This window comes from Phalacrocorax carbo, chromosome Z, assembly GCF_963921805.1.
Source record: "Phalacrocorax carbo chromosome Z, bPhaCar2.1, whole genome shotgun sequence".
NCBI lineage: Eukaryota > Metazoa > Chordata > Aves > Suliformes > Phalacrocoracidae > Phalacrocorax > Phalacrocorax carbo.
The window spans coordinates 56,207,907-56,230,408 of NC_087548.1; the positions used below are offsets into that span (position 1 = coordinate 56,207,907).

At 42.5% G+C, this 22,502-nt stretch overlaps 1 protein-coding gene across 2 annotated transcripts; it reads right to left on the bottom strand.

Moving 5' to 3' along the window:
• Window positions 1-464: 464 nt before the first annotated feature.
• Window positions 465-16,523, bottom strand: CLTA (clathrin light chain A). 2 transcript variants are annotated; one of them, XM_064438551.1, is made up of 6 exons: window positions 16,232-16,523; window positions 7,813-7,850; window positions 5,813-5,930; window positions 4,702-4,813; window positions 3,233-3,286; window positions 1,898-1,979 (listed from the first exon to the last, which is right to left on the bottom strand). In XM_064438551.1, exons 1-6 carry the CDS (start codon window positions 16,437-16,439, stop codon window positions 1,913-1,915), a joined length of 597 nt encoding a protein of 198 aa, XP_064294621.1. In that variant the 5' UTR covers window positions 16,440-16,523; the 3' UTR covers window positions 1,898-1,912. The 2 variants fall into 2 exon arrangements, with proteins under 2 accessions (XP_064294619.1, XP_064294621.1); XM_064438549.1 differs by lacking the exons at window positions 1,898-1,979; window positions 3,233-3,286 and adding an exon at window positions 465-907 and having other exon boundaries at window positions 16,232-16,521.
• Between the last annotated feature and the right edge of the window lie 5,979 nt (window positions 16,524-22,502).

A 22,502-nucleotide genomic window follows, 5' to 3' on the forward strand; every position in this document is an offset into this window, starting at 1 on the left:
GTATGAAGCCAGCATTAAACACATGGCAGAACAGTATATGCAGCAGAATGTCAAAGGCTTTAACTGCTCAGTGCCCTGTACTGTATTTCTAGCCTAAGATCTGCAGCTGGAGTGACAGCAGAAAACTACACAGAACTGCTTACCTGCAGAAGGCAGTGTCCTCAGTCCCGCTTGAAGTGAGCTAAGCTCCTTAACAAGCCTGCTACTCCAGTTTCCTAGAGCTTCTATCTTGTGTGATAAATTGGATAGGGAAGCAGTTTTTAAACTAAAGCTCTCAAGAGCTTTAAGAAAGCTTATGGAGACCAGCAAAACAGCCTCTCAGAGACCAGGAGCATTGCTGGCTGGTCAGTCACCAGCAAGGTGAAATCAACTAGCAATTAAGAGAAATTTTTGCTCACACTCAATTCAAACAGCCCCTGTCGAAATGGAAAGAAGAGCTTCTTAATTCATCCAAAGTCAACACATTTTGCTGTTTAACAGATCTTTAATCAGTAATGTCGGAAGAGACATCTCAGTGCATAATGGCACAGAGACTACAGTTTTGAAGGTTCTCCCATTTCAGACACAGAAAGGAAACATGAGGAAGAACATGCAATCAGACAATGATCAGCTCTAGATACATCATGAAGTTTGGTCCAAAAAAAACATTGAAACAATTAATCCAATTACTGCAAACATAGCTTCTCTGAGTAAGGTTAAGATACTGCATTTGTAGTGTTTCCATTGTGCTTTCCTTCAGCGAACCAGCGGAGCCTGCTTGAGTGAGATGAGGACTGAACGCATGCGGGACACATCTTTTGCCTGCTTACTAGACTTGGGATTAAAGTCACAGAGCTGAGCCACACGTTCCCACTCAGTGCCTGGAAAAATGTCTTCTGCATCATTCACAAAGGCTTCTTCAGCTGCCCTAAAAGCAATGCAATGTACCTTGCGTTAATGCCCAATATATAAGGCGCTCCTTCCCTCTTACAGGACGCGGTTTCTCTCAGCATGTTTCAGAAGAAATGTGACCTGGCAGCTGCTTGTGGACATTATGACTACTTAAGCTCCCACTGCCCCAACCCTAGAGATGAAAGTAGGTTGCAGTAGTATGCTATGCACAAGCAGTGCAGAGGATTGCTGTGTAAAATGTTGGAATACAGGTGTTTGGTTTTAAGGATAATTGAGTCTGCCTAAGGAGTCACCACACAAACTGTGAGGAAGTAAGGTGCTCCTATGTAGGCAATTTATTTATGGAGAGATGCCCAAGTTTAACAAGTTAAGCCTCTGCCACTTAATGGCTTATATTGGACACTTGCCAACTGGAAATTTACAACTCCCTGCAAGCATGTCTTAAAACAGATTCCATTTGAGGATTTAAATCAGCCCCAAGGCCTATAGCCTATCATAAAATTATCTGCTGATGATTCCCAGCGCTGCAGAGAAGCAGCATGAATCAGAAGGAATTTAAGTCATGAATCCCATGCTTGTGGGTGCTATAGGCTAAAGCATATCTTGGCAGAGGGATGACTCGGCTGAGGTCAGCTCACAGGATAAACACACTTCCCCTGCTCTCACCCTAAAGAGACTCTAAGGAGACTTTTCACATTATGCACAGGTTAGTGCCAGTGACTTCCCAGCTGAATTGTTCTGGCATTGCTATGCTGCCAACAGCATTGCTTCAATGCATGGATAACACTCCAGCATCTAGTTTACATGAACTGTGGGGCCCTGGTAGCTGCCTAAGTGCAAGAGCAGTAAGCACCAAGAGATCAAACCAAATCCATCTACTCCAACAAGCAGTACAAAAAAAAAAGCAGTGAAGATGACTCTCCCATGAGGGTTCAGCACTGTTCACAGGGATGATAAGGTTACAGACACCACTGAAGACAAGGGTCACTACAACACTGCTACTCCATGTGACATGACACTTTTAAGGGGCAGTGAAGATTTTTTTACTTAACTGTTCTAGGCTGTAGCAAGGATGATTTATGTTTGTGCTTAAAGGTGAAGAGAAGAAAAGAAACAAGGAGAGAAAGTTTAAGTCAGATATAGAAAATGAGAATGAGTTTAATGCAGATGATCAGCTGGCTGAACATGCACTAGTAGCTTAGCCTATATTCAGGAAACAGGCTGCCAATTTTATTCTGCAGCACTTATACTGCACATTTGCATTGAATATATGAAAATAAGGGTTTTATTGGAAAAAATCTATCTAAATCAACTGCAGGAGATTTCAGAAAAGTCAAACACCACCTGTAAATCCATCATTTCACAAGTCTTGGTTTACATCCACCTACAGTTAGGTCATGAATTGCACACTGGATCTTCAATATTAATGCACTCAAAGCCAGACCATGGCTCACCAATACACCTTCTAAAGGTGTCACCTTAGAATCTGTGGCATGGTCATCTTTCAATTCAAGTGTACAAATTAAGGTAAGAAATTAAAACACATGAACAAGCCAATGAACATTGCAATCCTTCTGCTCCATGGAAACTAGTATACTCACTGGGGCCTGAAAGTCATGGCTGTATTCTCACTGACCTATTAAGCTGGCAAAATGTCTACACAGAGCTCCTGCTCTTATATATGTTCTCCCAGCAGCTAATGCTGATTTTCCAATACCACCTTATTGTACTTCTCATCTGTTCTCTAATGGCATCCTAATTCTATATGCACACACCTCTCCTACCCTGATTTATGGCAGGTGATTCCTTTCCCATTCCTTGGCTTGTGGAGCTTCACATGCAAGCAGTGCTTGAATATTTTTCTGATTATGTAAGCAAATAAGCACAGATTAGGAGCTCAATGCCTACTGCAGAGAATGCAGAGTTAAACATTGTGCTTCTCTGTGGAAGTGACTAGGACTAAACACAGCACCCATGTGAGCCTGTAGACACTAACCCACACACCCAGCAAAGCACTGGGCCAAGCAGTGTTCATTGGACTGGAAGCAACTGTAAACCCCTACATCTAAAGACTGCTGAAGTCATTACCAAAATTCCAGTGGTACGTATACTATGACTTAATCTGAAAGTGCTTGACATTGTGCAGCGTATGGGATCCTTACAGGAAGACGGCACTTAATACCGCAGTTCAGAGGCAGTCAAAAAAGTAAAGGCTATTTACTTATATTAGCTTGTACTGCTCTGAAACATTCAGAATTAATCTTTAAACATTCAGCACTATTTCTGATAGTCCTCATTACCTAGTTGACTAGCAAGCAGAATTAGTAGTTAAGCAACATACACATAACCAATCACGTCAGCGAAGGGTTGTTTGTAGAAAGCTTCATCTGCCACCCTAGGTAGCAAGTAGTCCAACAGGAAGGCAAGCAGGCAGGAAAAAAGAGATAAGGATGAGAAGTACGGAACACAGCTGAAAGCAGTTTTAACAAGCACGTTAACCTTATTTCACCTACACTTACTGTAACAGGAAAGCAGCTACCACATCAACTGTATCCATTAAGCCACTGACTCAGAGGGCAACACAAAAGCTCTGCTACATCCTAGAAGGTGGGACCAGCTAGTTTAAGATTAGAGCCCCAGTGTTAGCATTAGGCTACTTCCAGTGGACAGAAACTGCCATTAGGGGAGAGATATCTCACCAGGCTGATGAGAATGCCAAACACTATTTCTGCACGACACTTGTTAAATGGACCCTGCTCCAGAGTGCACACCCTGCCTTCGAACGCTGCCCACAAAGCTTTGGGAGTATCAGCAGCAATAGCCACCAACTAGAAGGGTGCCAATCCTGTTTGTTTCTTGGCTCAACCAAAAGACAGTACCTCAGTGAATGCAAGTGTCAAATCCATAATTTTGTAGGAAGTGTAGGCCTTCTTTCTTCCTTTAGTAAAAGGTAGAGTCTACCTAAAACTCTACTTACTCAAGACAGTCCTGCTGGCCATTTTGATAAGAAAAACGGTGTTTCAAAAAAACCCAGTTCATCTTGAAAGTCTGTGGGTTCCCAAAGTATAAAGCAGCCCTGATGATTACCTGGACAGAACGATGCTGGCAACCCTAGGTCAGAAGCAGAGATCTAAGTGGTATCAGTACTATCATATTTACCTTTACATAGTTTCAAGTCAAAATTTCACTAGGAGCTTCTAAAAGTGTAAGAGCTTACTAGACTAGCAGCCATGTTATTAGTTTCTGCCCCAGGGCCCATAATTAGACAATTCAAACCCAACATAGACACAGTGAGCATTTAGTTCTTCATTAGCAGAACTGAGTCAGGTTATTTCTCAAATGCTTCCAAAAGGAGCAGCCAAAGATTTTAAGATACCTAATGAACTAACTTGTAGCAAAGACTAACTAGAAGGCCACTTCCATGTGCTCTAAAAATAGCAAGTAAGATTGCTAGTCTCAAGATAGGTAATTACAGTCACTGAAGAACTTTGCAGCAAGTAGCATGCAAACAACTGGGTAGACTAGAACTTTTTCTGGCCACATTCAAACTTTGTGTCTTAAGGAATCTTCAGTAATTCTGTTTTATCTTAATGCTTTCTCTTGCTATTCCTAGACTTTTAATCTAGATTCTAAGAAAACTTAGAAAGATAGTCTACCACTGGAGACCCGTTTCTTAGTAGGAGGGGTTACTTTCATGATCTGAAGGCCTAGTGCCTTAGGGCATACTGGAAGTATTCTAACCTCTCTTCTCCATTACTTTCACATCCAGTATCATAACTCCTTGGATGGCTGGGGATGGAGAAATCTTACCTGTTGCTCACTTTTGTTTTCTGGAGCTTTTCGTCTTGCCTTGCATACCACTCCTCCAACTCCTTTATTGCTTTCTCTTTCCATTCCGCTTCCTGCTTTCGTGAGTTCGCATCTGAAGATTTAAGAATTGATTTGTCAGTCATGTTTGTTCCAGCTGGATCTTGCTAACATTTCAGCTGATAGCTCAGGGTGCACTCTAGTGCAGACAGTTGCTTGACCTACTCAGGTAGGGGTTAGGAGATTTTCTGATTTAGGCCATAAGAACTCTAAATACCATGAATGTTCAGAGGATTAGCTAAACAGAATGCCTGCACTGCAAAACTGAGACAGTCCAGTTTAGGATGGGCATTTATAGAATAGACTAATTCAGATTCAGTAAGTCTGCTGGCCTGCAAACTATTCAAAAACAGAAACCTTGCTATGCTAGTACTAGAACAAAGCTCAGTAAAGCCTCTGTGCTTAGACAGAGTGAGGGAGTCAGCATGCTTTTACACCCAGCCTACAGTTCAGGAGAAGCTCATCTGCTCTAACTAGCCCACAAGAGGAGCAAGAAGCTCAACTCTATCCAGAAGCGCATTGTACAGAAGGTTCTGTCTGAAAAATTTTCAGCAAAGCCTCCTCCCTAATGTTAAGTGAAAAGCATACCAGTTTGTAGGCCCTTAGAAGCTGTCCGCAGGTAGATATTGCTGCATTTCATAGCTGTATTTTACACTTTAGTTACCAGTCCATTACTTAAGTATTAGATTAAGATCCATGTGGCAACAGATGGCCTCAGCAATTACAAAATTAGCAATCTTTATCCTTTGAAAGAAGTGCTAATGGCTGCAGTATTTATTCATTCTTTTCTGCTGATAAAAGCTGTTCAGTCTGTCTGCATATTTTTAAGTAAAGGGCAGGCCACATGAATACTTCAAGGTTCAGAAAGCCACTTACCTGCCGATTCCTACACCAGTATTAAGTCTGCTTACTGGAAGACTCATCTAGACTTGCTGCTCAAACTCAAGTGTGTTAGATTACCAAGAGCCAGAAGCCATCATTGAGAATTCTGTTGCGTAAGAACGTGCCACGGAGTTACAAGCAAGAACACTACTGCAACAAACACCCTCCTTACCAAGTTGCTCCAGGCGCTCCTTTTGCTCCTCTCTCCATCTACGAATACTCTCCGGTTCTGACTGCAGTCGATCTACTTGGGATATGGCAGCAAATGAGTCCGGTGGACCATTGCTCTCCTTAAAGGCAAGGAATAGTAATGTCATTTATACATGACAACTCAATATTTCAGATAAGAGCCTGCAAGCTACATAAAATCACTCTATTAGAACTGAGGACATAACACATTCATCTGATGTTATACTGCATTTCCACCATTAACATGAAAAAATCTCTTGCCACAAATTACACAGGTTTGAAGCAAATTAATACAGAACTGCCTCTAGCAATCAGGGATCAAACACAAACTCAAGTTGACTTGGAAGTTAAACTGTGCCAGAGCTCTATACCTGAAGAAAGCAGAAGACAATGCCTAGCACCTCACTAGGCAGTTGTAGGCCTAGAGATCCTCAAGTTCATTTCACCTTAAATATTGGCTGTGAGAGTATTTTTTTTTTACAGTTTTGTGCATAGGAGTTTAAAACCTTCTGACTTATTTGTGTACCTCAGAGACATCTGAAAACTTAATTAATATTAAAAGCCAATGTCCTTTAAAGACATTACAGAATTTGGATTGCTGTATCCAGCTTAGAACACAAGAGGCATTTCAACATTTCAGCATCAAAACAGTGTGAGTACTGTCATACTTTTTACTACACAATAGCTCAAAGACTTGCCAGAAACAAGGCTATCATTAATACGCCAGATTTGCAAAGTTACTGAATATTGTGCTGTTTGCCACAGAGGATACTCCAAGTCTAATAACTTTTATTGGTTGACCCTACTCTTAACAGACCTAAGAAATACCACTCCTGACAGTAACAGATGGATTGCAGCTAATGGCAGATTTGGCTGTGTCTTGCCCTTCTTTGGACCTCCTGTAGCCCTCAGTGAAGGAATAATGCAAAGAGAAGGAGCTAGGCTGGTACAACACCACCAGGCTTCACATTCAATTCAAAATAAAATAAACTGGCCAGTTGCAGGGGCAAACTAGTTACAGATAGCTAAAACAAAAGATACATATAGCCCATTTGCTCTGTCCTTCCTCATTAAGAGGAAGCTCTATCAACTGAAGCAGCTGGTCACTCAGAATTGCAAACAAAATTAAGTTATTTCATCTACCTTCTGTTGTACAAGGAAACAAAAAGGCCAATAAGATACAGTTTCCCCATCAATCTCACAGCAATGGTGAGAATGTAAAAATGTTAGCACCAGTGAAAGCTGTTTGTGTCTCCACAAAGTTTGGTGTTCATTTAGAACTCTGTGGAGAAGTAGGTCATATGATGCCCCCTTCCCAAGCATTCATTTAGTCAGGGCTATCCAGCCAACTCTGATAGCAGGCAGTGACAATGCCTTAGCCACAGTGGTGTGAAATTCAGTTACAACACAGTGATTGCCTTAGCATGCCTCGTTCCTCCCTGTCACTAAAAAATGAAGTAACTCTTCCTTTTGTCATTACCATGACTAACACATTTCCATACTACGATTGCGCTATTTAGCCAGCAGCTTAATGTCATGTAACTTTATGTCACTAAGTACTGGACAATGTTTTCAGTCAGCTGTAAGACCAATCTTGGTAAGACAACCAGGACATGTGAATTATCCTTAAAGGGCAAGCAATTCAGAAAACTGTGCTTCAATCTACATAGTCAGAGCATGCTTTCAGCTTACTAGCCAGTAGCAAGACAATGTTAAGTCATACCACAGAGCTTGTCACTCTGCTGACAGTGGTTATGTCCTATTAAGCCATAATTCAAAATGTGCTGCTGCTTTAAGTTGCCTCTAAGTTCAGAGGAAGAGCATATTAAGAGCATTAACAGCTTTATGAGATGCAGTGTCAGAATAGAAGTTCCTCTGCAGAGGTGACATAAAAGTACATTAGAGACAAGAAATTAGTCTAGATTAAGGTAAAGTTCTCAGAGTATAACAGGACATTCTAAGTACAGAACACTTCTATCTTACCTTATAGACATCTCCATTAAGCACTCCATCAACAGCACCTGTAAAGAAGTGACTACAGTTTAGCCATTTGAGAAAAGACAGAACACCAGATTTACTGATTCCAGTAACTTGTATGGAAAACTTTACAAGAGTATCTAATGAGGGAATTACATAAATGATCATTACTTGATACCCTGCAGTGTCACTCCCTTATCTCCGTACTTTTCCAGATAGGCACAAGAAAACCAAGTGAGCCATTATTTTGCAGATCCAGTAATACAAGGTCTTTTCTTCACCATGAGATAATGCTTCAGACTACATAGACAGCAGAGCTGACACTGCTGGGAAGCTGCTACAGACAGTCTTCTAAAGTTACTCCCACTTTCTCCTCCCTATCTTAGAAGCTGGCTACTAGACAACTGTTCAGAAGAAGCATGGCTCTCGTGGTCTGGTCTCCACCTGGAAGATTAACAATCCTGCAGCCAACACACTTAGCAATTTTTGTCCTAGTTTGGTTGCCTCCTAATTCCTAACCAGCTCAAAAGCTACAACTAACATTCCTAGCAAAGCCACCTTTCTGCTGCCTTCTGTGATGACATGTTTGATAGCTTCTTTCTTCAGATGCAATATTATTCCCTCTGAAGTAACAGTGGCAGTAGAGCCTCAGGAACAGGATCAGCTAGAATGCTTTGCCACAGAACCATAAAATTTCATCTTATTAAAACCCAGCCATGGGGAACATGTGTCAGCTGAGACAAACGTTTGAGTTAGTGAGGCTAGTTAAATCTCCAGACTATGCAAAACACACCAAGATTTTCAAGAACTGCTAAATCTGAGCAAGGCATCTGTCTGGAACAGTGCTATGTAACATCTGCCTGCATGATATAAACAGGCTGTATTACCACCTTTGTCTCAGCCATAATGCTACCATGCATAAACTTATCACATAGAAGTGTTTCCACCATGTTAATACACTCTTCAATGAAAGAGGAGACTGTAGCAAAGCCACGCAACAGTAAGCAGAAAATCCAGTTATTCTGCACCGCCTTCCTAAGAAAGATAGCTAACTCACCTAAAACTGAGACTATTATGTTGCTGTATGCTCTATTTCTTTGTGCTTATGTATGCCCCAGTGTCACTCTAGTGATAATGGCAACAGGAAACTCTTCATACTCCTTTATCAGGGAACTAGGCAAGTATTAAGTCCTTATCCCTAAGCCCTGGATAGCAATTACTGACTGTATTAGGTAGAGGACTGTAAAATCATCAGTTCAAACATGGCAGTGAATCGGAAGATACTAGTCTCCAAGAAGATTGTTACTGGCTTCAGCAGGGGAAGACTCAAATCAACAAAAGCTAGCTTTTCAGTTATGAGAACCTAGTATTTTATAACTAGACTCCTCTGTCTGAAAAGTGGTAGCTACCTTGCCTGATTGCTACTCCTCTGCAAGTTACAGGAGCCAGAAAGACCTGGTCTGAGAGGCACATAAAGCTAACAGCTTCACAGCAACTACCCTGCGCATCACTGAACATCAGTCTGGAAGTTCCTTCCAAGCAGGTTGGTAGAGGTCCCTGCACATATGCTGACTTGGGCAGTTACAGCCACAATTAACAGTTCTACTATGAAGACTAAAGGTTTATGAAGACTAAAGCCCACAAAGAAAACATGCTTACACTTCACTCCCCTTCAGTTTAAACCTATCGGCACTGCACACATACGCTGCAGCTGTTCACCTTGTTTTGACAGGGCTGGAATTAAAGCTAAGCCAGGGTCTATAACTCATACTGACATTAACAGCCTGAATAAGCCAGCTGCCTGCTCTGCCTACCTGGGAAGAGCTGAGAGCATTTCACACGCTCAGACAATCAAGCTGGAGACACAAGTTTATTGCTACAACACCCAAGGGAGGCCAGCCTTTAAATATATGTAGTTCTCATCTCTGGAAGGAAGGTAGTTGTTTCATGAGACATATGCCTTGGGAAGCACTGACTCACTAGCTGCCTGAGAGGGCTAATAAGTCTTTAAGATTCTTCCAAGAACTGCGATAACATGATTAAGTTTTCTTGTTATACCAAAAACATTCATTAAGGTCTTCTGGTGGTCTGCTGAGGTAAAAGGAACATCCTTGCTGAGGGCTGCAGCTGAGATAAAACAAATGTGTTTGTCTTAGGGCAGCTTTTCTTCTGCATAGAAAGAGCCACTAACTGGCACAGAGCTAAGCGTTTCCAGTGGGCACCCATGTCAGATGCATCAAAAGTATTAAAACAATCCTCTCAACTGTTTTGAGCTCCCTTAAACTTGTGATTAAGATGCAGCGTCAGCATGCTGACAAAGCATACTGCAAGCAGAAGAGGAAATGGCATTGTACCAGCATACTATCATATGGTAATACAAGTATGCTAACTGGAACCAGACCAATAGTCAAACATTCTTTTATTCCAGCTCTGCAGTCTTAGTGTTTGTATAATTCAATATGAAGTCTAGAACAACTATCTACTTGCCAGCCTTCGTATCAATAATCAATGCTAGTTGTGTATCAGATTTCTTTGTCCATGGAAACATAGCATACCTGACTTCCCACAGAAAAAGCCTAAATACTGTTATTGCTATCATTATGTTTTCCTCAGACATGAACAATGAGAGCTCTCTACTGGCTTCAACGTCCCTCCAGTTCTGTCACCGTATTGCATCCTGAAGCTCCTGAAGTTAACATTGGACGTTTAGAACTATTCTAGTCAGTAATGATCCATACTCCTTGGTGTTTGCTCCTGAACTTAGGATAAAGCTGTATTTCTAAGGATACTGTTGCAAAGAACAGGTCCAAACATCTACAGCTGTAACACAGGCTGACAACAGAGTAATAATGAAATTCCACACAGCAACCCAGATAGTTTTTAAAGTCTAGAACGATTAGCAGAGGATAACCCATATCAGCTACCTTGCATTCACAGGAGAGAAAAAACAGCCAAGCTTGCCAGAAACAGGCAGCTAGAATCAGTGCCCTCCACATGTACTACAGCTTACAAAAGAAAGGGCTAGGTAGCTTGAAGATAAATACAAGAATAGTTTTGTCACTCCAGTCCTACAAGTAAACGTATGACTTCAGAGGCTTATCACAATGATGATCAACTACTCTGAAGGCAACTGCTTGCACTAATATCAGCCTCAGTACTACCTGGCATAAAAAGAAGTTTGCTTAGCCTTGTTCACTAGCCTCTCTGAAGTCTTACTCTCAATGCAAAAGACAGTTATCAGAACAGCCAGAGGCAGGACTTTGCAGGGGTAGCTCTTCTAACATAAGTGCAACCATTTCTTAACACATGGATTAGTTCCTCTTAAGGACTTCCTATCCAGCTATGCTTTGGACAATATCCTCATTGAGGAGAAATGAACTTCAGGGTTGTGATCAACACGGCAGAGTCTGATCGGAGGCCCATAACTAGCAGTGTTCCCCAGGGGTCTGTGCTGGTCCAGTCCTGTTCAATACATTCATCAATGACTTGGACAAAGGGACAGAGTGTGCCCTCAGCAAGTTCACTGACGATACCAAGCTGGGAGGAGTGGCTGATACACCAGAAGGCTCTGCTGCCATCCAGCGAGACCTGGACAGGCTGGAGAGATGGGCCGAGGGGAACCTCATGAAATTCAACAAGAGCAAGTGCAAGGTCCTGCACTTGGGGAGGACCAGTACAGGTTGGGGGTTGACTTGCTGGAAAGGGGCTTTGCTGAGAAGGACCTGGGAGTGCTGGTGGACAAGAAGTTGACCATGAGCCAGTAATGAGCCCTTGTGGATAAGGCCAACCATATTCTGGGGTGCATAAAAAGAAGGGCGGCCCGCAGGTCAAAGAAGGTTATCTTCCCCCTCTACTCTGCCCTAGCAAGGCCACATCTGGAGTACTCTGTTTAGTTCTGGGCCCCCCAGCTCAAGAAGGATGTGGAACTGCTTGAGCAAGTCCAGCAAAGAGCTACAAAGATGATCAGGGGACTGGAGCATCTCCCTTCTGAGGAAAGGCTGAGAGACTTGGGTTTGTTCAGCCTGGAGAAGACTGAGGGGGGATCTTAACCATACTTATAAATATCTGAAGGGTGGGTGTCAAGAGGATGGCACTGGACTCTTTTCAGTGGTGCCCAATGACAGAACAAGGGTCAATGGGCACAAGTTGGAGCACAGGAAGTTCCACCTCAATAAGATAAAAAAATTCTTTATTGTGAGGGTGACAGAGCAGTGGAAGAGGCTGCCCAGGGAGGTTGTGGAGTCTCCTTCCCTGGAGGTGTTCAAAACCAGCCTGGGCACAGTCCTGTGCCCCTGCTCTAGGTGTGCCTGCTCAAGCAGGGGGGTTGGACAAGATGATCTCCAGAGGTCCCTTCCAGCCCCTGCCATTCTGTGATTCAATATGACCATACAAGAAAGTATTTTTGTGAGCTACTTTCAGCATCTCTTTTAAACAACATGTACTCTACTTCTTCATTGCTACTTTGAGTGCAATGTACTCAAAGTACTTTAACTATAGTACCTATAGTTAAAGCAACAGAAGAATATAATAAAGTTTAATATATTCTGGCATAACATTAAATAACTTCACCACTCAAGGTCTAGTTTCCAATCCTTTTTCTTTTGGGCATAGATCATGCTTCCCCTTCACCTACCTCTCATCCTCAAAAAGTTTCTCTTTAGCTAGTTATGCAATAAACTGATGAATAGTTTTCCTACCTATAACTCAGTCTCATGCCTGTATGCAAAATAAAAGCAAGAAGGTCAGGAAGGGTGGTTCTTTTCTGTTTTAGTTCTAACCTGCTGTTGTACCAAAACCCATTAGAATTCCCACATTTTCAGTATAATCAATAGGCTAGTACTAGACCACACCTTCCTCTTCAATAATGCTGAGCCATGAGAGTTTCTGTAACTTCCCAACAGATGTAGTATTCTCTTGCAAACAGAAAAATAGGTTTTTCTGCCATAAGGTTCATAATAGTGCAGTACCACCACAAGACAGCAAATACAAGTTAAACATTACCATCCATTTATTACACCTTTATTATACCTCAGTGCTACCTTATGGTGGTCTGAAGCCTCAAGATCCTGATTGCATAGCAAAACCCAGAGCAATGGCTGTTCAAACAATTAAGAAAAAATATCAATAGCCACAAATTAGGAACTCTTTCTGTCTGTGGTGCTAACTAGAGCTACAGGAGGAAACAATTCTTTCCTAATATTTTCAAGCAAATTGATATTCAGTCCCTAAAGGCTATTAAATGTGGTTTATGCACAAACCACCGAACAAGCTTCTTAATTCCTAGAGAGATTCATGAGCCTCTTCAGAAGATGGAGAAGCATAATACATTCAAGTTCATATAAAAATGACAAGAGTCTGAAACTGTGAAGGCAATGTTTGAAACTAGACAGCCTACATTAAACTTGTGTGTATTTCCATGATCGTTAACATATAAAACTGCTTGTCTTTGAATGTAATTCTCCAGAAGAAGCTACTTGACAAGCTGTCACAAGGTTTTTATATTGACATACAGGTTCTAGAAGCCATACACTTCTAATGGAATACACTCTCTCCTGCTCAGAGAACATAGCAAGTGAACTGCTATAGCCTGAAGACTGGAGAGAATTGAAGAATTTAACTGTAAATAAATGCAGGCATTGATTTATCACTGAAAAAGAGATCTCATAAAAGACAAAGTTACTAATAACTAGGCAACAGCACTGTATTACTTGACTTATACAGTACTTTCTGTTTTCTGAAGCAGTGATTATGCCTTATCTTCCAAGGGAAATAAGCCTTCACGTGGCCAGGAAGCTTGAACAGGATAGCTATTTACATCATAAATGGCCTACTGGTCCAGGCCACTATCCCAGCCCTGACCACGGCAATATGCAGTGATGCTGGGTGAGACACATGAGCTTGACAACATTCTGCCATTCCCCGCCATACTCACCCAGTATCCACCATTACTACAATTAACAGAAATATACACTAATATCAGTTTTCTGATATTAACAGTTCATGAAGTTCACTACTGTCCATGTATCTGTTTAATCTTTTCAGAGGCTGTAATTTAAAATCTGTTTGTTGTATGAGACAACATTCTTGCTAGTATATTTGAAGAAGTTGGTGACTGCTTCTCATAATATTTGAAGTTAAGATCTTCAAACTTCAGTTGAGAGCTGTCTGAGTTATGACTTTTGGCCCAGTATTTAGAAAAAAACTTATCCAACAGATCTGTAAATAAGGACTTCAAAAAGGTTACCATTAAAAAAGTAAAACCACAAATCCCTGATCATGGTACTTAAGGATTTACATAAGAATTTGTATTATTTCAAGAAGAAATTTGCACTCACCTATTTAAGTTAATCACAAAACAGTTTAATAAACTAATATGCACTAGAGACTACAGCTATGTGGTATTTGTGAGAATACTGATCAGACGATAAGAAATCTCAAACACAAACGGCAACAGAAGTCATTAGTTCATTTGTCACCATGCCTGAACCAGTACATTTTGCACTGCTGCAGGCCTGCACTTTTTAACAAGGAGGGAGCAAGTACAGCCTCCGACATTCAACAAATGTATGTTCTGTTAAAACATGGGACCACCAAAAGTGCACAACCACAATCTGCTGTGCCTGTTTAATAGGCCAGAGCATAAATGCAATCCTAGTGCAAATTAGAAAGCAAGATGGCATATAGATCACACCTAGGCCTCCCAGATCTTTAGACCATATTATCATATTCATTATTTTATGATGCTCTTTGTAAAGAAAGTTCTCCAATAACAGTTTTGCATTCCATAACAAGTAAACTTACATGAGTCAAGAAAAAGCTCTTGAAAACCAGCTTAAGAACTGCTTTTATATATCAAGCCAATCTAGAAGTATTTAACAAGTTGACATTTTGACAAGGAATCGCTCTGCAATAGCCATGTTGCACGCATGTAGAGAAGGTATGGAGCTAGTTAGTTCTAGCACCCTGTGAGAAAGGCCAATGTTAGAACCTTCTCCAAAGAATTTAGTCCTTGAACAGCTTCTTCAGTGTTCCATAGTCTGTTTGGAATGTAAAGACCATATAAGGCGTAATGCTTGTCTGAAGCTTCTGAAGGAGGTCTACTGTGTCCTTTTCAGCATTATACACAGAAGCCAAGTTATGTCTGATATCAAAACAGGATGGTGTTCTGATAACAATTATGCTTATGTTCTAGTGCTTAGAGCACCTAACTCCCCTGTAAACACCCTTTTTAACTACAAACGTAGCCCATATGTTTTGAGCTTCATGAATGAGGTGAGCATAAGGGCTGCGCTACCACTAAACAAGCACTGGAAACAACAGGTCTCCTTTACTCACTTAGAGCTTTGGGCTTAATTCCACGAGATACTATGAACCTGCATCCTTACCCATAAGACACGGCAGTAATTTTAGAAATCAGAATAATGAAGAGTAAATTCTAAAGCTTTCCAAGACTGAATTCGTGAGCAAAGTTATTCAACTTAGTCTTTAGAAGAGTGGCATCTTCCTGAAGTTACAAAGGGAAGTCACAAGAGAGCAATATATATTCCTATGGACCTAGAGACGAGTACAAGCAAAGTCTTCCAAGAGTGTTGAAGCATCAGTTAGGTGCAGCATCACCCTACATTCACAACACCTTTCTATTAGACTTCAGTTAAAAACCCCAAATGTTTCATAATCAGAAGTGTTCATTCAGGGCTGCTTTAAGTACTGTTAGACTGACTGAAAACACACTAACCTCTTTTTCCCAACATACGCAGCCACCCTCCCCTGAATCTAACAGCATGTTCTGCAGTGTCGGTTTTCTCACATTCAGTACAAAGGTTACCAAGGAACAAAGGCTAGAGGCTTAGTAAAATTAAATATTAGCTCAACTGACAGCATACTTGAAGACCAAGATCACTGCCTCGGAAGACAGAAACACAAGCGGCAGAACACAACATATTGACTTATCCTGCTTTCAGTGGATCTTCATTTCATGCAGCTCCTGGATTAGACGAGATCAGAGTTAATCATCAGTGTTCTTAACTTTGGCGAGCCCGGGCACCAAGACATCTTTACAAGATATAAACACCGCCCCGTCTGGGGGAGCAGGGATATAACTTACACAAGGCAGAGCATATTCAGGACGTCCAAGAAGACATGCCTGCACAGCCCAGACCTAATCCCGGGGCCACACCTGGGCGGCCAGACGCGGCTCACCGGCGGCATGTGCTCGGTGCAGAAAGCCGAAGCGAGGGCCCCGCCGACACCGCCCCCTCCCGGCTACGGGGCCTCCGAGGGAGAAGGGAGGCTGCGAAGCCCCCGCCAGGCCGGGACCCCTCTCCTCTCCTCCCCGGCCCGCCCGCCGTGCAGCGCGCCTCCCTCAGAAACCCCCCCACCATAGGGAGAAACGGTTGAGCGGGGCCCATCCTCCCTCCGCGCGTACCCGAGTCAATGCCCTCCGGACCCTGCAGCGCCGCGGGCACCTCGCCGCTCTCCAGGATGCTGTAGCCTTCATCGTTCTCGATGCCCGCGATCTCGTTCTCCTGCTGCGCTAGAAAAGCGGCGGCAGGATCCTCCTCTGCGCCATCCAGCGCCCCGTTACCGACGGCTGCCGGCGGCTGCTGAGCACCGAAGAGCTCCAGGTCGGCCATGGGGGCTAGAAGTCGCAGAGGAACCGACTCCCGAGCGGCAGCAGCTTCTGCTCCGGCGCCTACGCCAGAAATCAGCGCGGAAGGGGAGGGTGCCCCGCCTACGCCAATGGGAGTCGAGCACCGCCCAGCGGTAAAACCAGTCAGCGAGCGGCGCCCGCGGGGCTAACGGAACTCTCCGCGTGATGCCTTGGGCTCGACCCAATCAGTGCCAAGAGCGTCGCTGCGTCCCGGGGGAGGGCGGAGTGCAGGGAGGTGGGGTGGCTCGTCACGTCGCTGCGGGGAGGGGGCGGCCCGGCCGCCCGGCTCGTCACTCGCCACGGACCTGCTGGCGGAAGGAGGAGCCGGGTGGTGCGGCGCGCGCGCGGCCCGCGCCAGCGGGCAGCAACGCCTTGGGATCCGGCCTGGGGCCTGGCCTCGGGCCTGGCCGCCTGCGCACGCAGTGCCCGGCCCCGCAGGCCCGGTCGGCACCGACGGGCCTCTGCTTCCGCCTCAGGCGGCGACCAGCATTTGGTCTGCGGCAGGGACTGACTCCCCGTTGCGTTCCTGTCAGGCCACCCCGTCGCGTGAACCTGTGCTGGCTGCCTGCCGGAAGACAGGTGCTCCTCTTGAAGCCGGCGCAGGCAAAGGTAGCGGTCCGGTGTAAATACCAGCGCCAACGCAACATCCAGCCATGGGCATCTTGGAGACAAGTCTGAACCTGCAAAAAAAAGTCAATAAAAACACCTGGTGGTTTATGTTGTGATTTTGTGTGTTTTCTGCCTGGTACAGGGAAGCTTAAATTAGTGCAATTTCAAGTACCATGTATTGCATTGACCATGCATTGAGAAAAGTGTGTATTTGAGAGGCAGTAGTTTCTGATACGATTTTTTGACAAAGTTACTTTGATCAGTTTCTGTATCTGGTTTATCATACTGATCTGCAAATGGTTTATTGGCACAGCAGAGAGGGGAGGGGAAAATAACATAGAAAGCACTGTCGGCTCTGAAGCTAGTGCAGGGGCTGCAAGAGGTACTTGTTAAACTCCAGTTACATGTTGCCTCTAAGCTTGTATGTTTCATGGTGTAGTAGAGGTGTGCCATCCAGGCTTATGTTATAATCCCATTCAAACTTTTCACAAGGTTGCCAAATTCAGAGGAAAAAATGTAACTCTTGAAGTCAGTTGTTTCCTATGTGAATTTAACAGTGTGAGATAAATCGCAGGTTGAGTTATACTTTTTTTCCCTGCTGTCAAAATAATTTGCTAGGGAAAAAGGAGGAAGCAAACTCATGCCATATGACAGAAAATCCATCTCACTTAGTCAATTAGAACATGCTAGATTTCTCCTGTGAAAACTCAGAATCTAGCATGGCAGGAGGTTGGACTTCCCTGTATTTTGCCTTCTAGGAGAAACATAGCAAGGTTATTTATTTTAAATTATTTCCAGCAGCCACAGGAAAACTAAATAATTAAGAATAACAGCAGTAAGCAGGCCCATAATTCACAACAGAAGTCTACAAAAATTAAACACCATCATGAAATATATGCCACGGTCTCATAGAAACTGGCTAACTTTGTACCATAATTTCTTCTTACAACACACTCCAATTTGCATTTCCATCACTCTTCTTTTCTTACATGTAAACAAAAGTGGAATATCTCACTGCTTCCTTTTAACTGTGAATAGTGAATTTTGGACAACAATCTAGAAACTTCCTTTTTTGCTCTTCCACTGCCTCTTAGCCCTGTGGGGATTTCTGATGGCTTTATGCCACAAACACAAATAGAATATTGTGGTTTAAAGTGAAAAACAAATCTGGTAACTTGCTTGTATTAAAGTTGCAGAACAGGGACAAAGGCATATGAACTCTAAGATGAATTAAAAGTTTGCAAATGGCCCAAGAAAACTTTTATCTGTGTTCCATCAGAATCACAGAATGGGTAACTTACTGGCTTTAGATGCAAAGGAAAATACAGTGAGTCATTAGATCTGTTCTGATGATGAATTCCAAAATTAAATGTGACCTATAAGTCAGGTGCACTGTGAAATACTTCTGCATTATCAAATTTATTTTTTTCCTGCTTTCTTACCTTGCAAAAGAAGTCAAGATAGCTCCTTTTCTAAAGGTAGATGTCACTCCTTAGAGACCACTACAGAGTAGTACCCTTTGTAATTCATCCATAGTGGTTTGTTGATATGTTACAATGAGGAAAATAGTTTATTACAAGAATATTACATCAATAAACATTCATGGAAAGACTAAAAGGCAATCAGACTACAAAAGACTTTCAGGATATTTCTGTTTCTTTCCGTTCTTTGGAAGATAGTGACATAATTCTCATTTCTAAATGTACTGAGATCTATTTTAAAACTGGTTTTAAAAGATGTTTTCAAGCATTTATGAAAATATGGGATTGCAGTTCTGTACTTCTGACATGAAGGAAATAATTGCAAAAGAGTAGTGGGATTTTTACTGACTCCTTCAAAATGTTTTTGATTTAAGGAATTAAATATTTAGTAGAACAGATGCTTCCAGAGCAAAAAAAATTTAAAAGCAAGTCCTTCCAACTCTCTGGAAGCATGCAGATGAGAAAGGCATTGTACTAATAACATCTGGATATAAACCACATCTCAAGAAGTCTCTCTAACTAGAACCTCATTGTGCAAGAGCCAACAGTTCGTGGCAATTAGAAGGCGAGAGCACATAATGACTAGGGTCTGGTCCAGGTCCATTGAAAACAATTAAGAGGTTTCCTCAACCTGCTGATGGCTAGGGACCTTCAAGCTATAGAGAGAAGCTAGAAAAAAGCGCTAACTTTTCAGTTATGAGAACCTAGTAGTTTATAACTAGACTCCTCTGTCTGAAAAGTGGTAGCTACCTTGCCTGATTGCTACTCCTCTGCAAGTTACAGGAGCCAGAAAGACCTGGTCTGAGAGGCACATAAAGCTAACAGCTTCACAGCAACTACCCTGCGCATCACTGAACATCAGTCTGGAAGTTCCTTCCAAGCAGGTTGGTAGAGGTCCCTGCACATATGCTGACTTGGGCAGTTACAGCCACAATTAACAGTTCTACTATGAAGACTAAAGGTTTATGAAGACTAAAGCCCACAAAGAAAACATGCTTACACTTCACTCCCCTTCAGTTTAAACCTATCGGCACTGCACACATACGCTGCAGCTGTTCACCTTGTTTTGACAGGGCTGGAATTAAAGCTAAGCCAGGGTCTATAACTCATACTGACATTAACAGCCTGAATAAGCCAGCTGCCTGCTCTGCCTACCTGGGAAGAGCCGAGAGCATTTCACACGCTCAGACAATCAAGCTGGAGACACAAGTTTATTGCTACAACACCCAAGGGAGGCCAGCCTTTAAATATATGTAGTTCTCATCTCTGGAAGGAAGGTAGTTGTTTCATGAGACATATGCCTTGGGAAGCACTGACTCACTAGCTGCCTGAGAGGGCTTGAAGGGTCTTACCCTTACTTCATATGCATATTGACAAACATTCATGGAGACAATTAGCAATTATACCTCCTCTTCTGAGAGTTTTTTTTAATGGAGGAAATACAGAATGGCACCTTAGATACCATCGTCTATAATGCCTCCTCTTTAATTATAACATTAATTTGTTGCCTTCTGCTGGAAGGCCGCCAGCAGGCAGCAAGCCAACACCGCTTTCCATTGACATTGCTGATTTGTTGCCATGAGAATATAACTGGATGGAATGAAGAGGAGATGCTGCTAGTAGTGTCTGCTATGTTAAACACAAACATCCCAAGATAAGAGGTGCAGCTGCTTTCCAAAGAACACTTAGAAGTAGAAGGTGAAGTAAGAAATGTTCCTACAGCTAATAAACATGTGGTGCAGTGCTGCTAATTTTTGTTTATGTTACAGCTGTATCTCTAATCATCACAACTTGTTATTCAAGTAGAATCAGAATAAGCAGAGGATAGGGATTGTCCCATGCCTAAAGGAAGCACAAGCTGCACAAATATGAACAGAGCAGAGGGACAGACTGTCAGAGCAGAACAGTAGGAATTAATATGACCAGAGATCAGGGAGGAGTGGTATAAAGAGGTAGGTTTACAAATATGGGGAGAAGATACTTGAAATAATATGAATTACAGAGGAAGCAATACTGTGAAGGTAAAGTCTTGGGAACATGAGGTTGTGAAATCCTCTTTTGAATGGATTGAGTGGAGCTAAAGGACCCAGAAAAGAAAATGCAATGTGGGGCTTTTTCTAAGGAATTAGACATTAAGGGTGGACTTTTTATCAAAAGAAGTGGCAGGTGAGTCACAGAATTGCTTAGGCTGGTTAATCCAACCTGCTTGCTAAAGCAAGGTCAGCAAGAGCAGACTTCTGAGGACTGTCTCTGGTGTGATTTTGAGTATTGTCCACAGATGAAGACTGCACAAACTCTCTGGACAGCCTGTTCCAGTGTTTGACTACCCTAATAGTAAAAAAAGTGTTTTCCTGTGTTCAGATTGAATTTCTCCTCTTGTTATTATTTTTATTTTGTATCCATTGGCTGCTCTCCTATCACTGGGCACTACTGAAAAGAGCCTGGCTCCCTCTTCTTCATTTTCTCCCATCAGGTATTTATACACATTGATAATATCCCCCTGAGCCATGACTTCTCCATGCTAAACTGTTCCAGTTCTTTGCCTCTCCTTATATGAAAGCTGTAAATGGGGTTACAACAGGCTGGTGGCCAGTCACTAGCAGGGTTCCACAGGAATCCACCTTGGGGTTGATACTCTTTAATCTCTCCGTAGATGACTTGGATACAGGACTGGAAGGAATAATAATTAAGTTTGCTGATGACATAAAATTGGGAGGAGCTGTTGACACTCGAGGGCAGAGAGGCCCTGCAGAGGGATCTGGACAGACTGGAGAGCTGGGCAATCACCAACCGTTTGAAGTTCAACAAGGGCAAGTGCCAGATTTTGCACCCGTCAGGCCCCAGGGACTTATATATGTCATTTGTTTAAGTGCTCCCTAATCTGGTTTTCCTCTATCCCTGGTAAGAAGCCCCAAATCCCTGGCCTATCAAATTTGTTTAATCTACTCTCCTCTGGCATCCTTGCTAACTAGGAAGGTGGCTAATGTCATTGTGAGGCCACTCAATCATCTTTGAAAGGTCATGGCAATTCAGAGAGTTCCTTAGAACTAGAAGAGAACAATTGCATTTCTATCTTCAAGAACAAGTTCACAGAAAAACCTTTTGAATTCTTCACTAGTGAAAGATAACACAGAAGTCCTGATTCTGCAAATCAGTGATACATTATGTTTGACTTCATAGTGTCTTGTCCCTTTAGAATGCCCTGCATTTCAAGTTCTTCCATCCAAGGAAGACTTGCCAGCCCACCTGACAGAACTGACCTGAGAGAAAAGGTAGTTTTCCACAGAGGAGAACTTCCCAGCATGTCTGATCAAAGTGATTGCAACTGTGCACTTAGTGAGTCCCTATCCTTCTGTTCTGTGACATCACCCTCATCTTCTCTGACATAACGGAAGGGACCTATTTAATATACAGCAGAAGTTGTACATTCCCCCAACACTGTAAGAAGTATTCAGTGAAAAATTTCCCTTTAGTAGTACATAAAAAAATTTAATTCACTAAATTGTTTTCCATCAAGTTTTCTGGACAATCTCTGTGATACCTTTGTTCTACAGATTGGATTCCTGGGGTTCCTTCTTCACACTACACTCTCTGAGTCCTTCAGCATCACTGATGGTGGAACTTCTGCAATTCCTAATATAGTAAATCTGACTTATATACTAGCAAAGAATCTAACACTTCTTCCATGGACTAAATTCCTGTTGGCTTCCTTAGAAACAATAAAGCAGAGGCCTTTTCTTTATTTGATTTGTAGACACAAAAGCATTCCATGACGCACACAGTGAGTATTTCACTTTGTACTAACCCTGGTCACAAATGCCTGAGAAGAATCTGGCTGCAAAGCAACAACCCATGCAAGAAAGCTACTACAAATAACTTTTTAATTCTGAGTCTATTTCTGCTGTAAACTATTTTTTTCAAAATGTGATGTTTTTAAAATTGGTTTAATTGACCCT

Excerpts from the sequence above, each read along its gene's own strand:
- CLTA (XM_064438549.1), bottom strand. The coding sequence starts at position 16,439 with ATGGCCGACCTGGAGCTCTTCGGTGCTCAGCAGCCGCCGGCAGCCGTC. Across the intron at positions 7,851-16,231 it reads TCCGGAGGGCATTGACTCGG|GTGCTGTTGATGGAGTGCTT; the intron begins GTACGCGCGGAG and ends ACTTCTTTACAG. Across the intron at positions 908-4,701 it reads AAAACAAAAGTGAGCAACAG|GGCAGCTGAAGAAGCCTTTG; the intron begins GTAAGATTTCTC and ends CATTGCTTTTAG.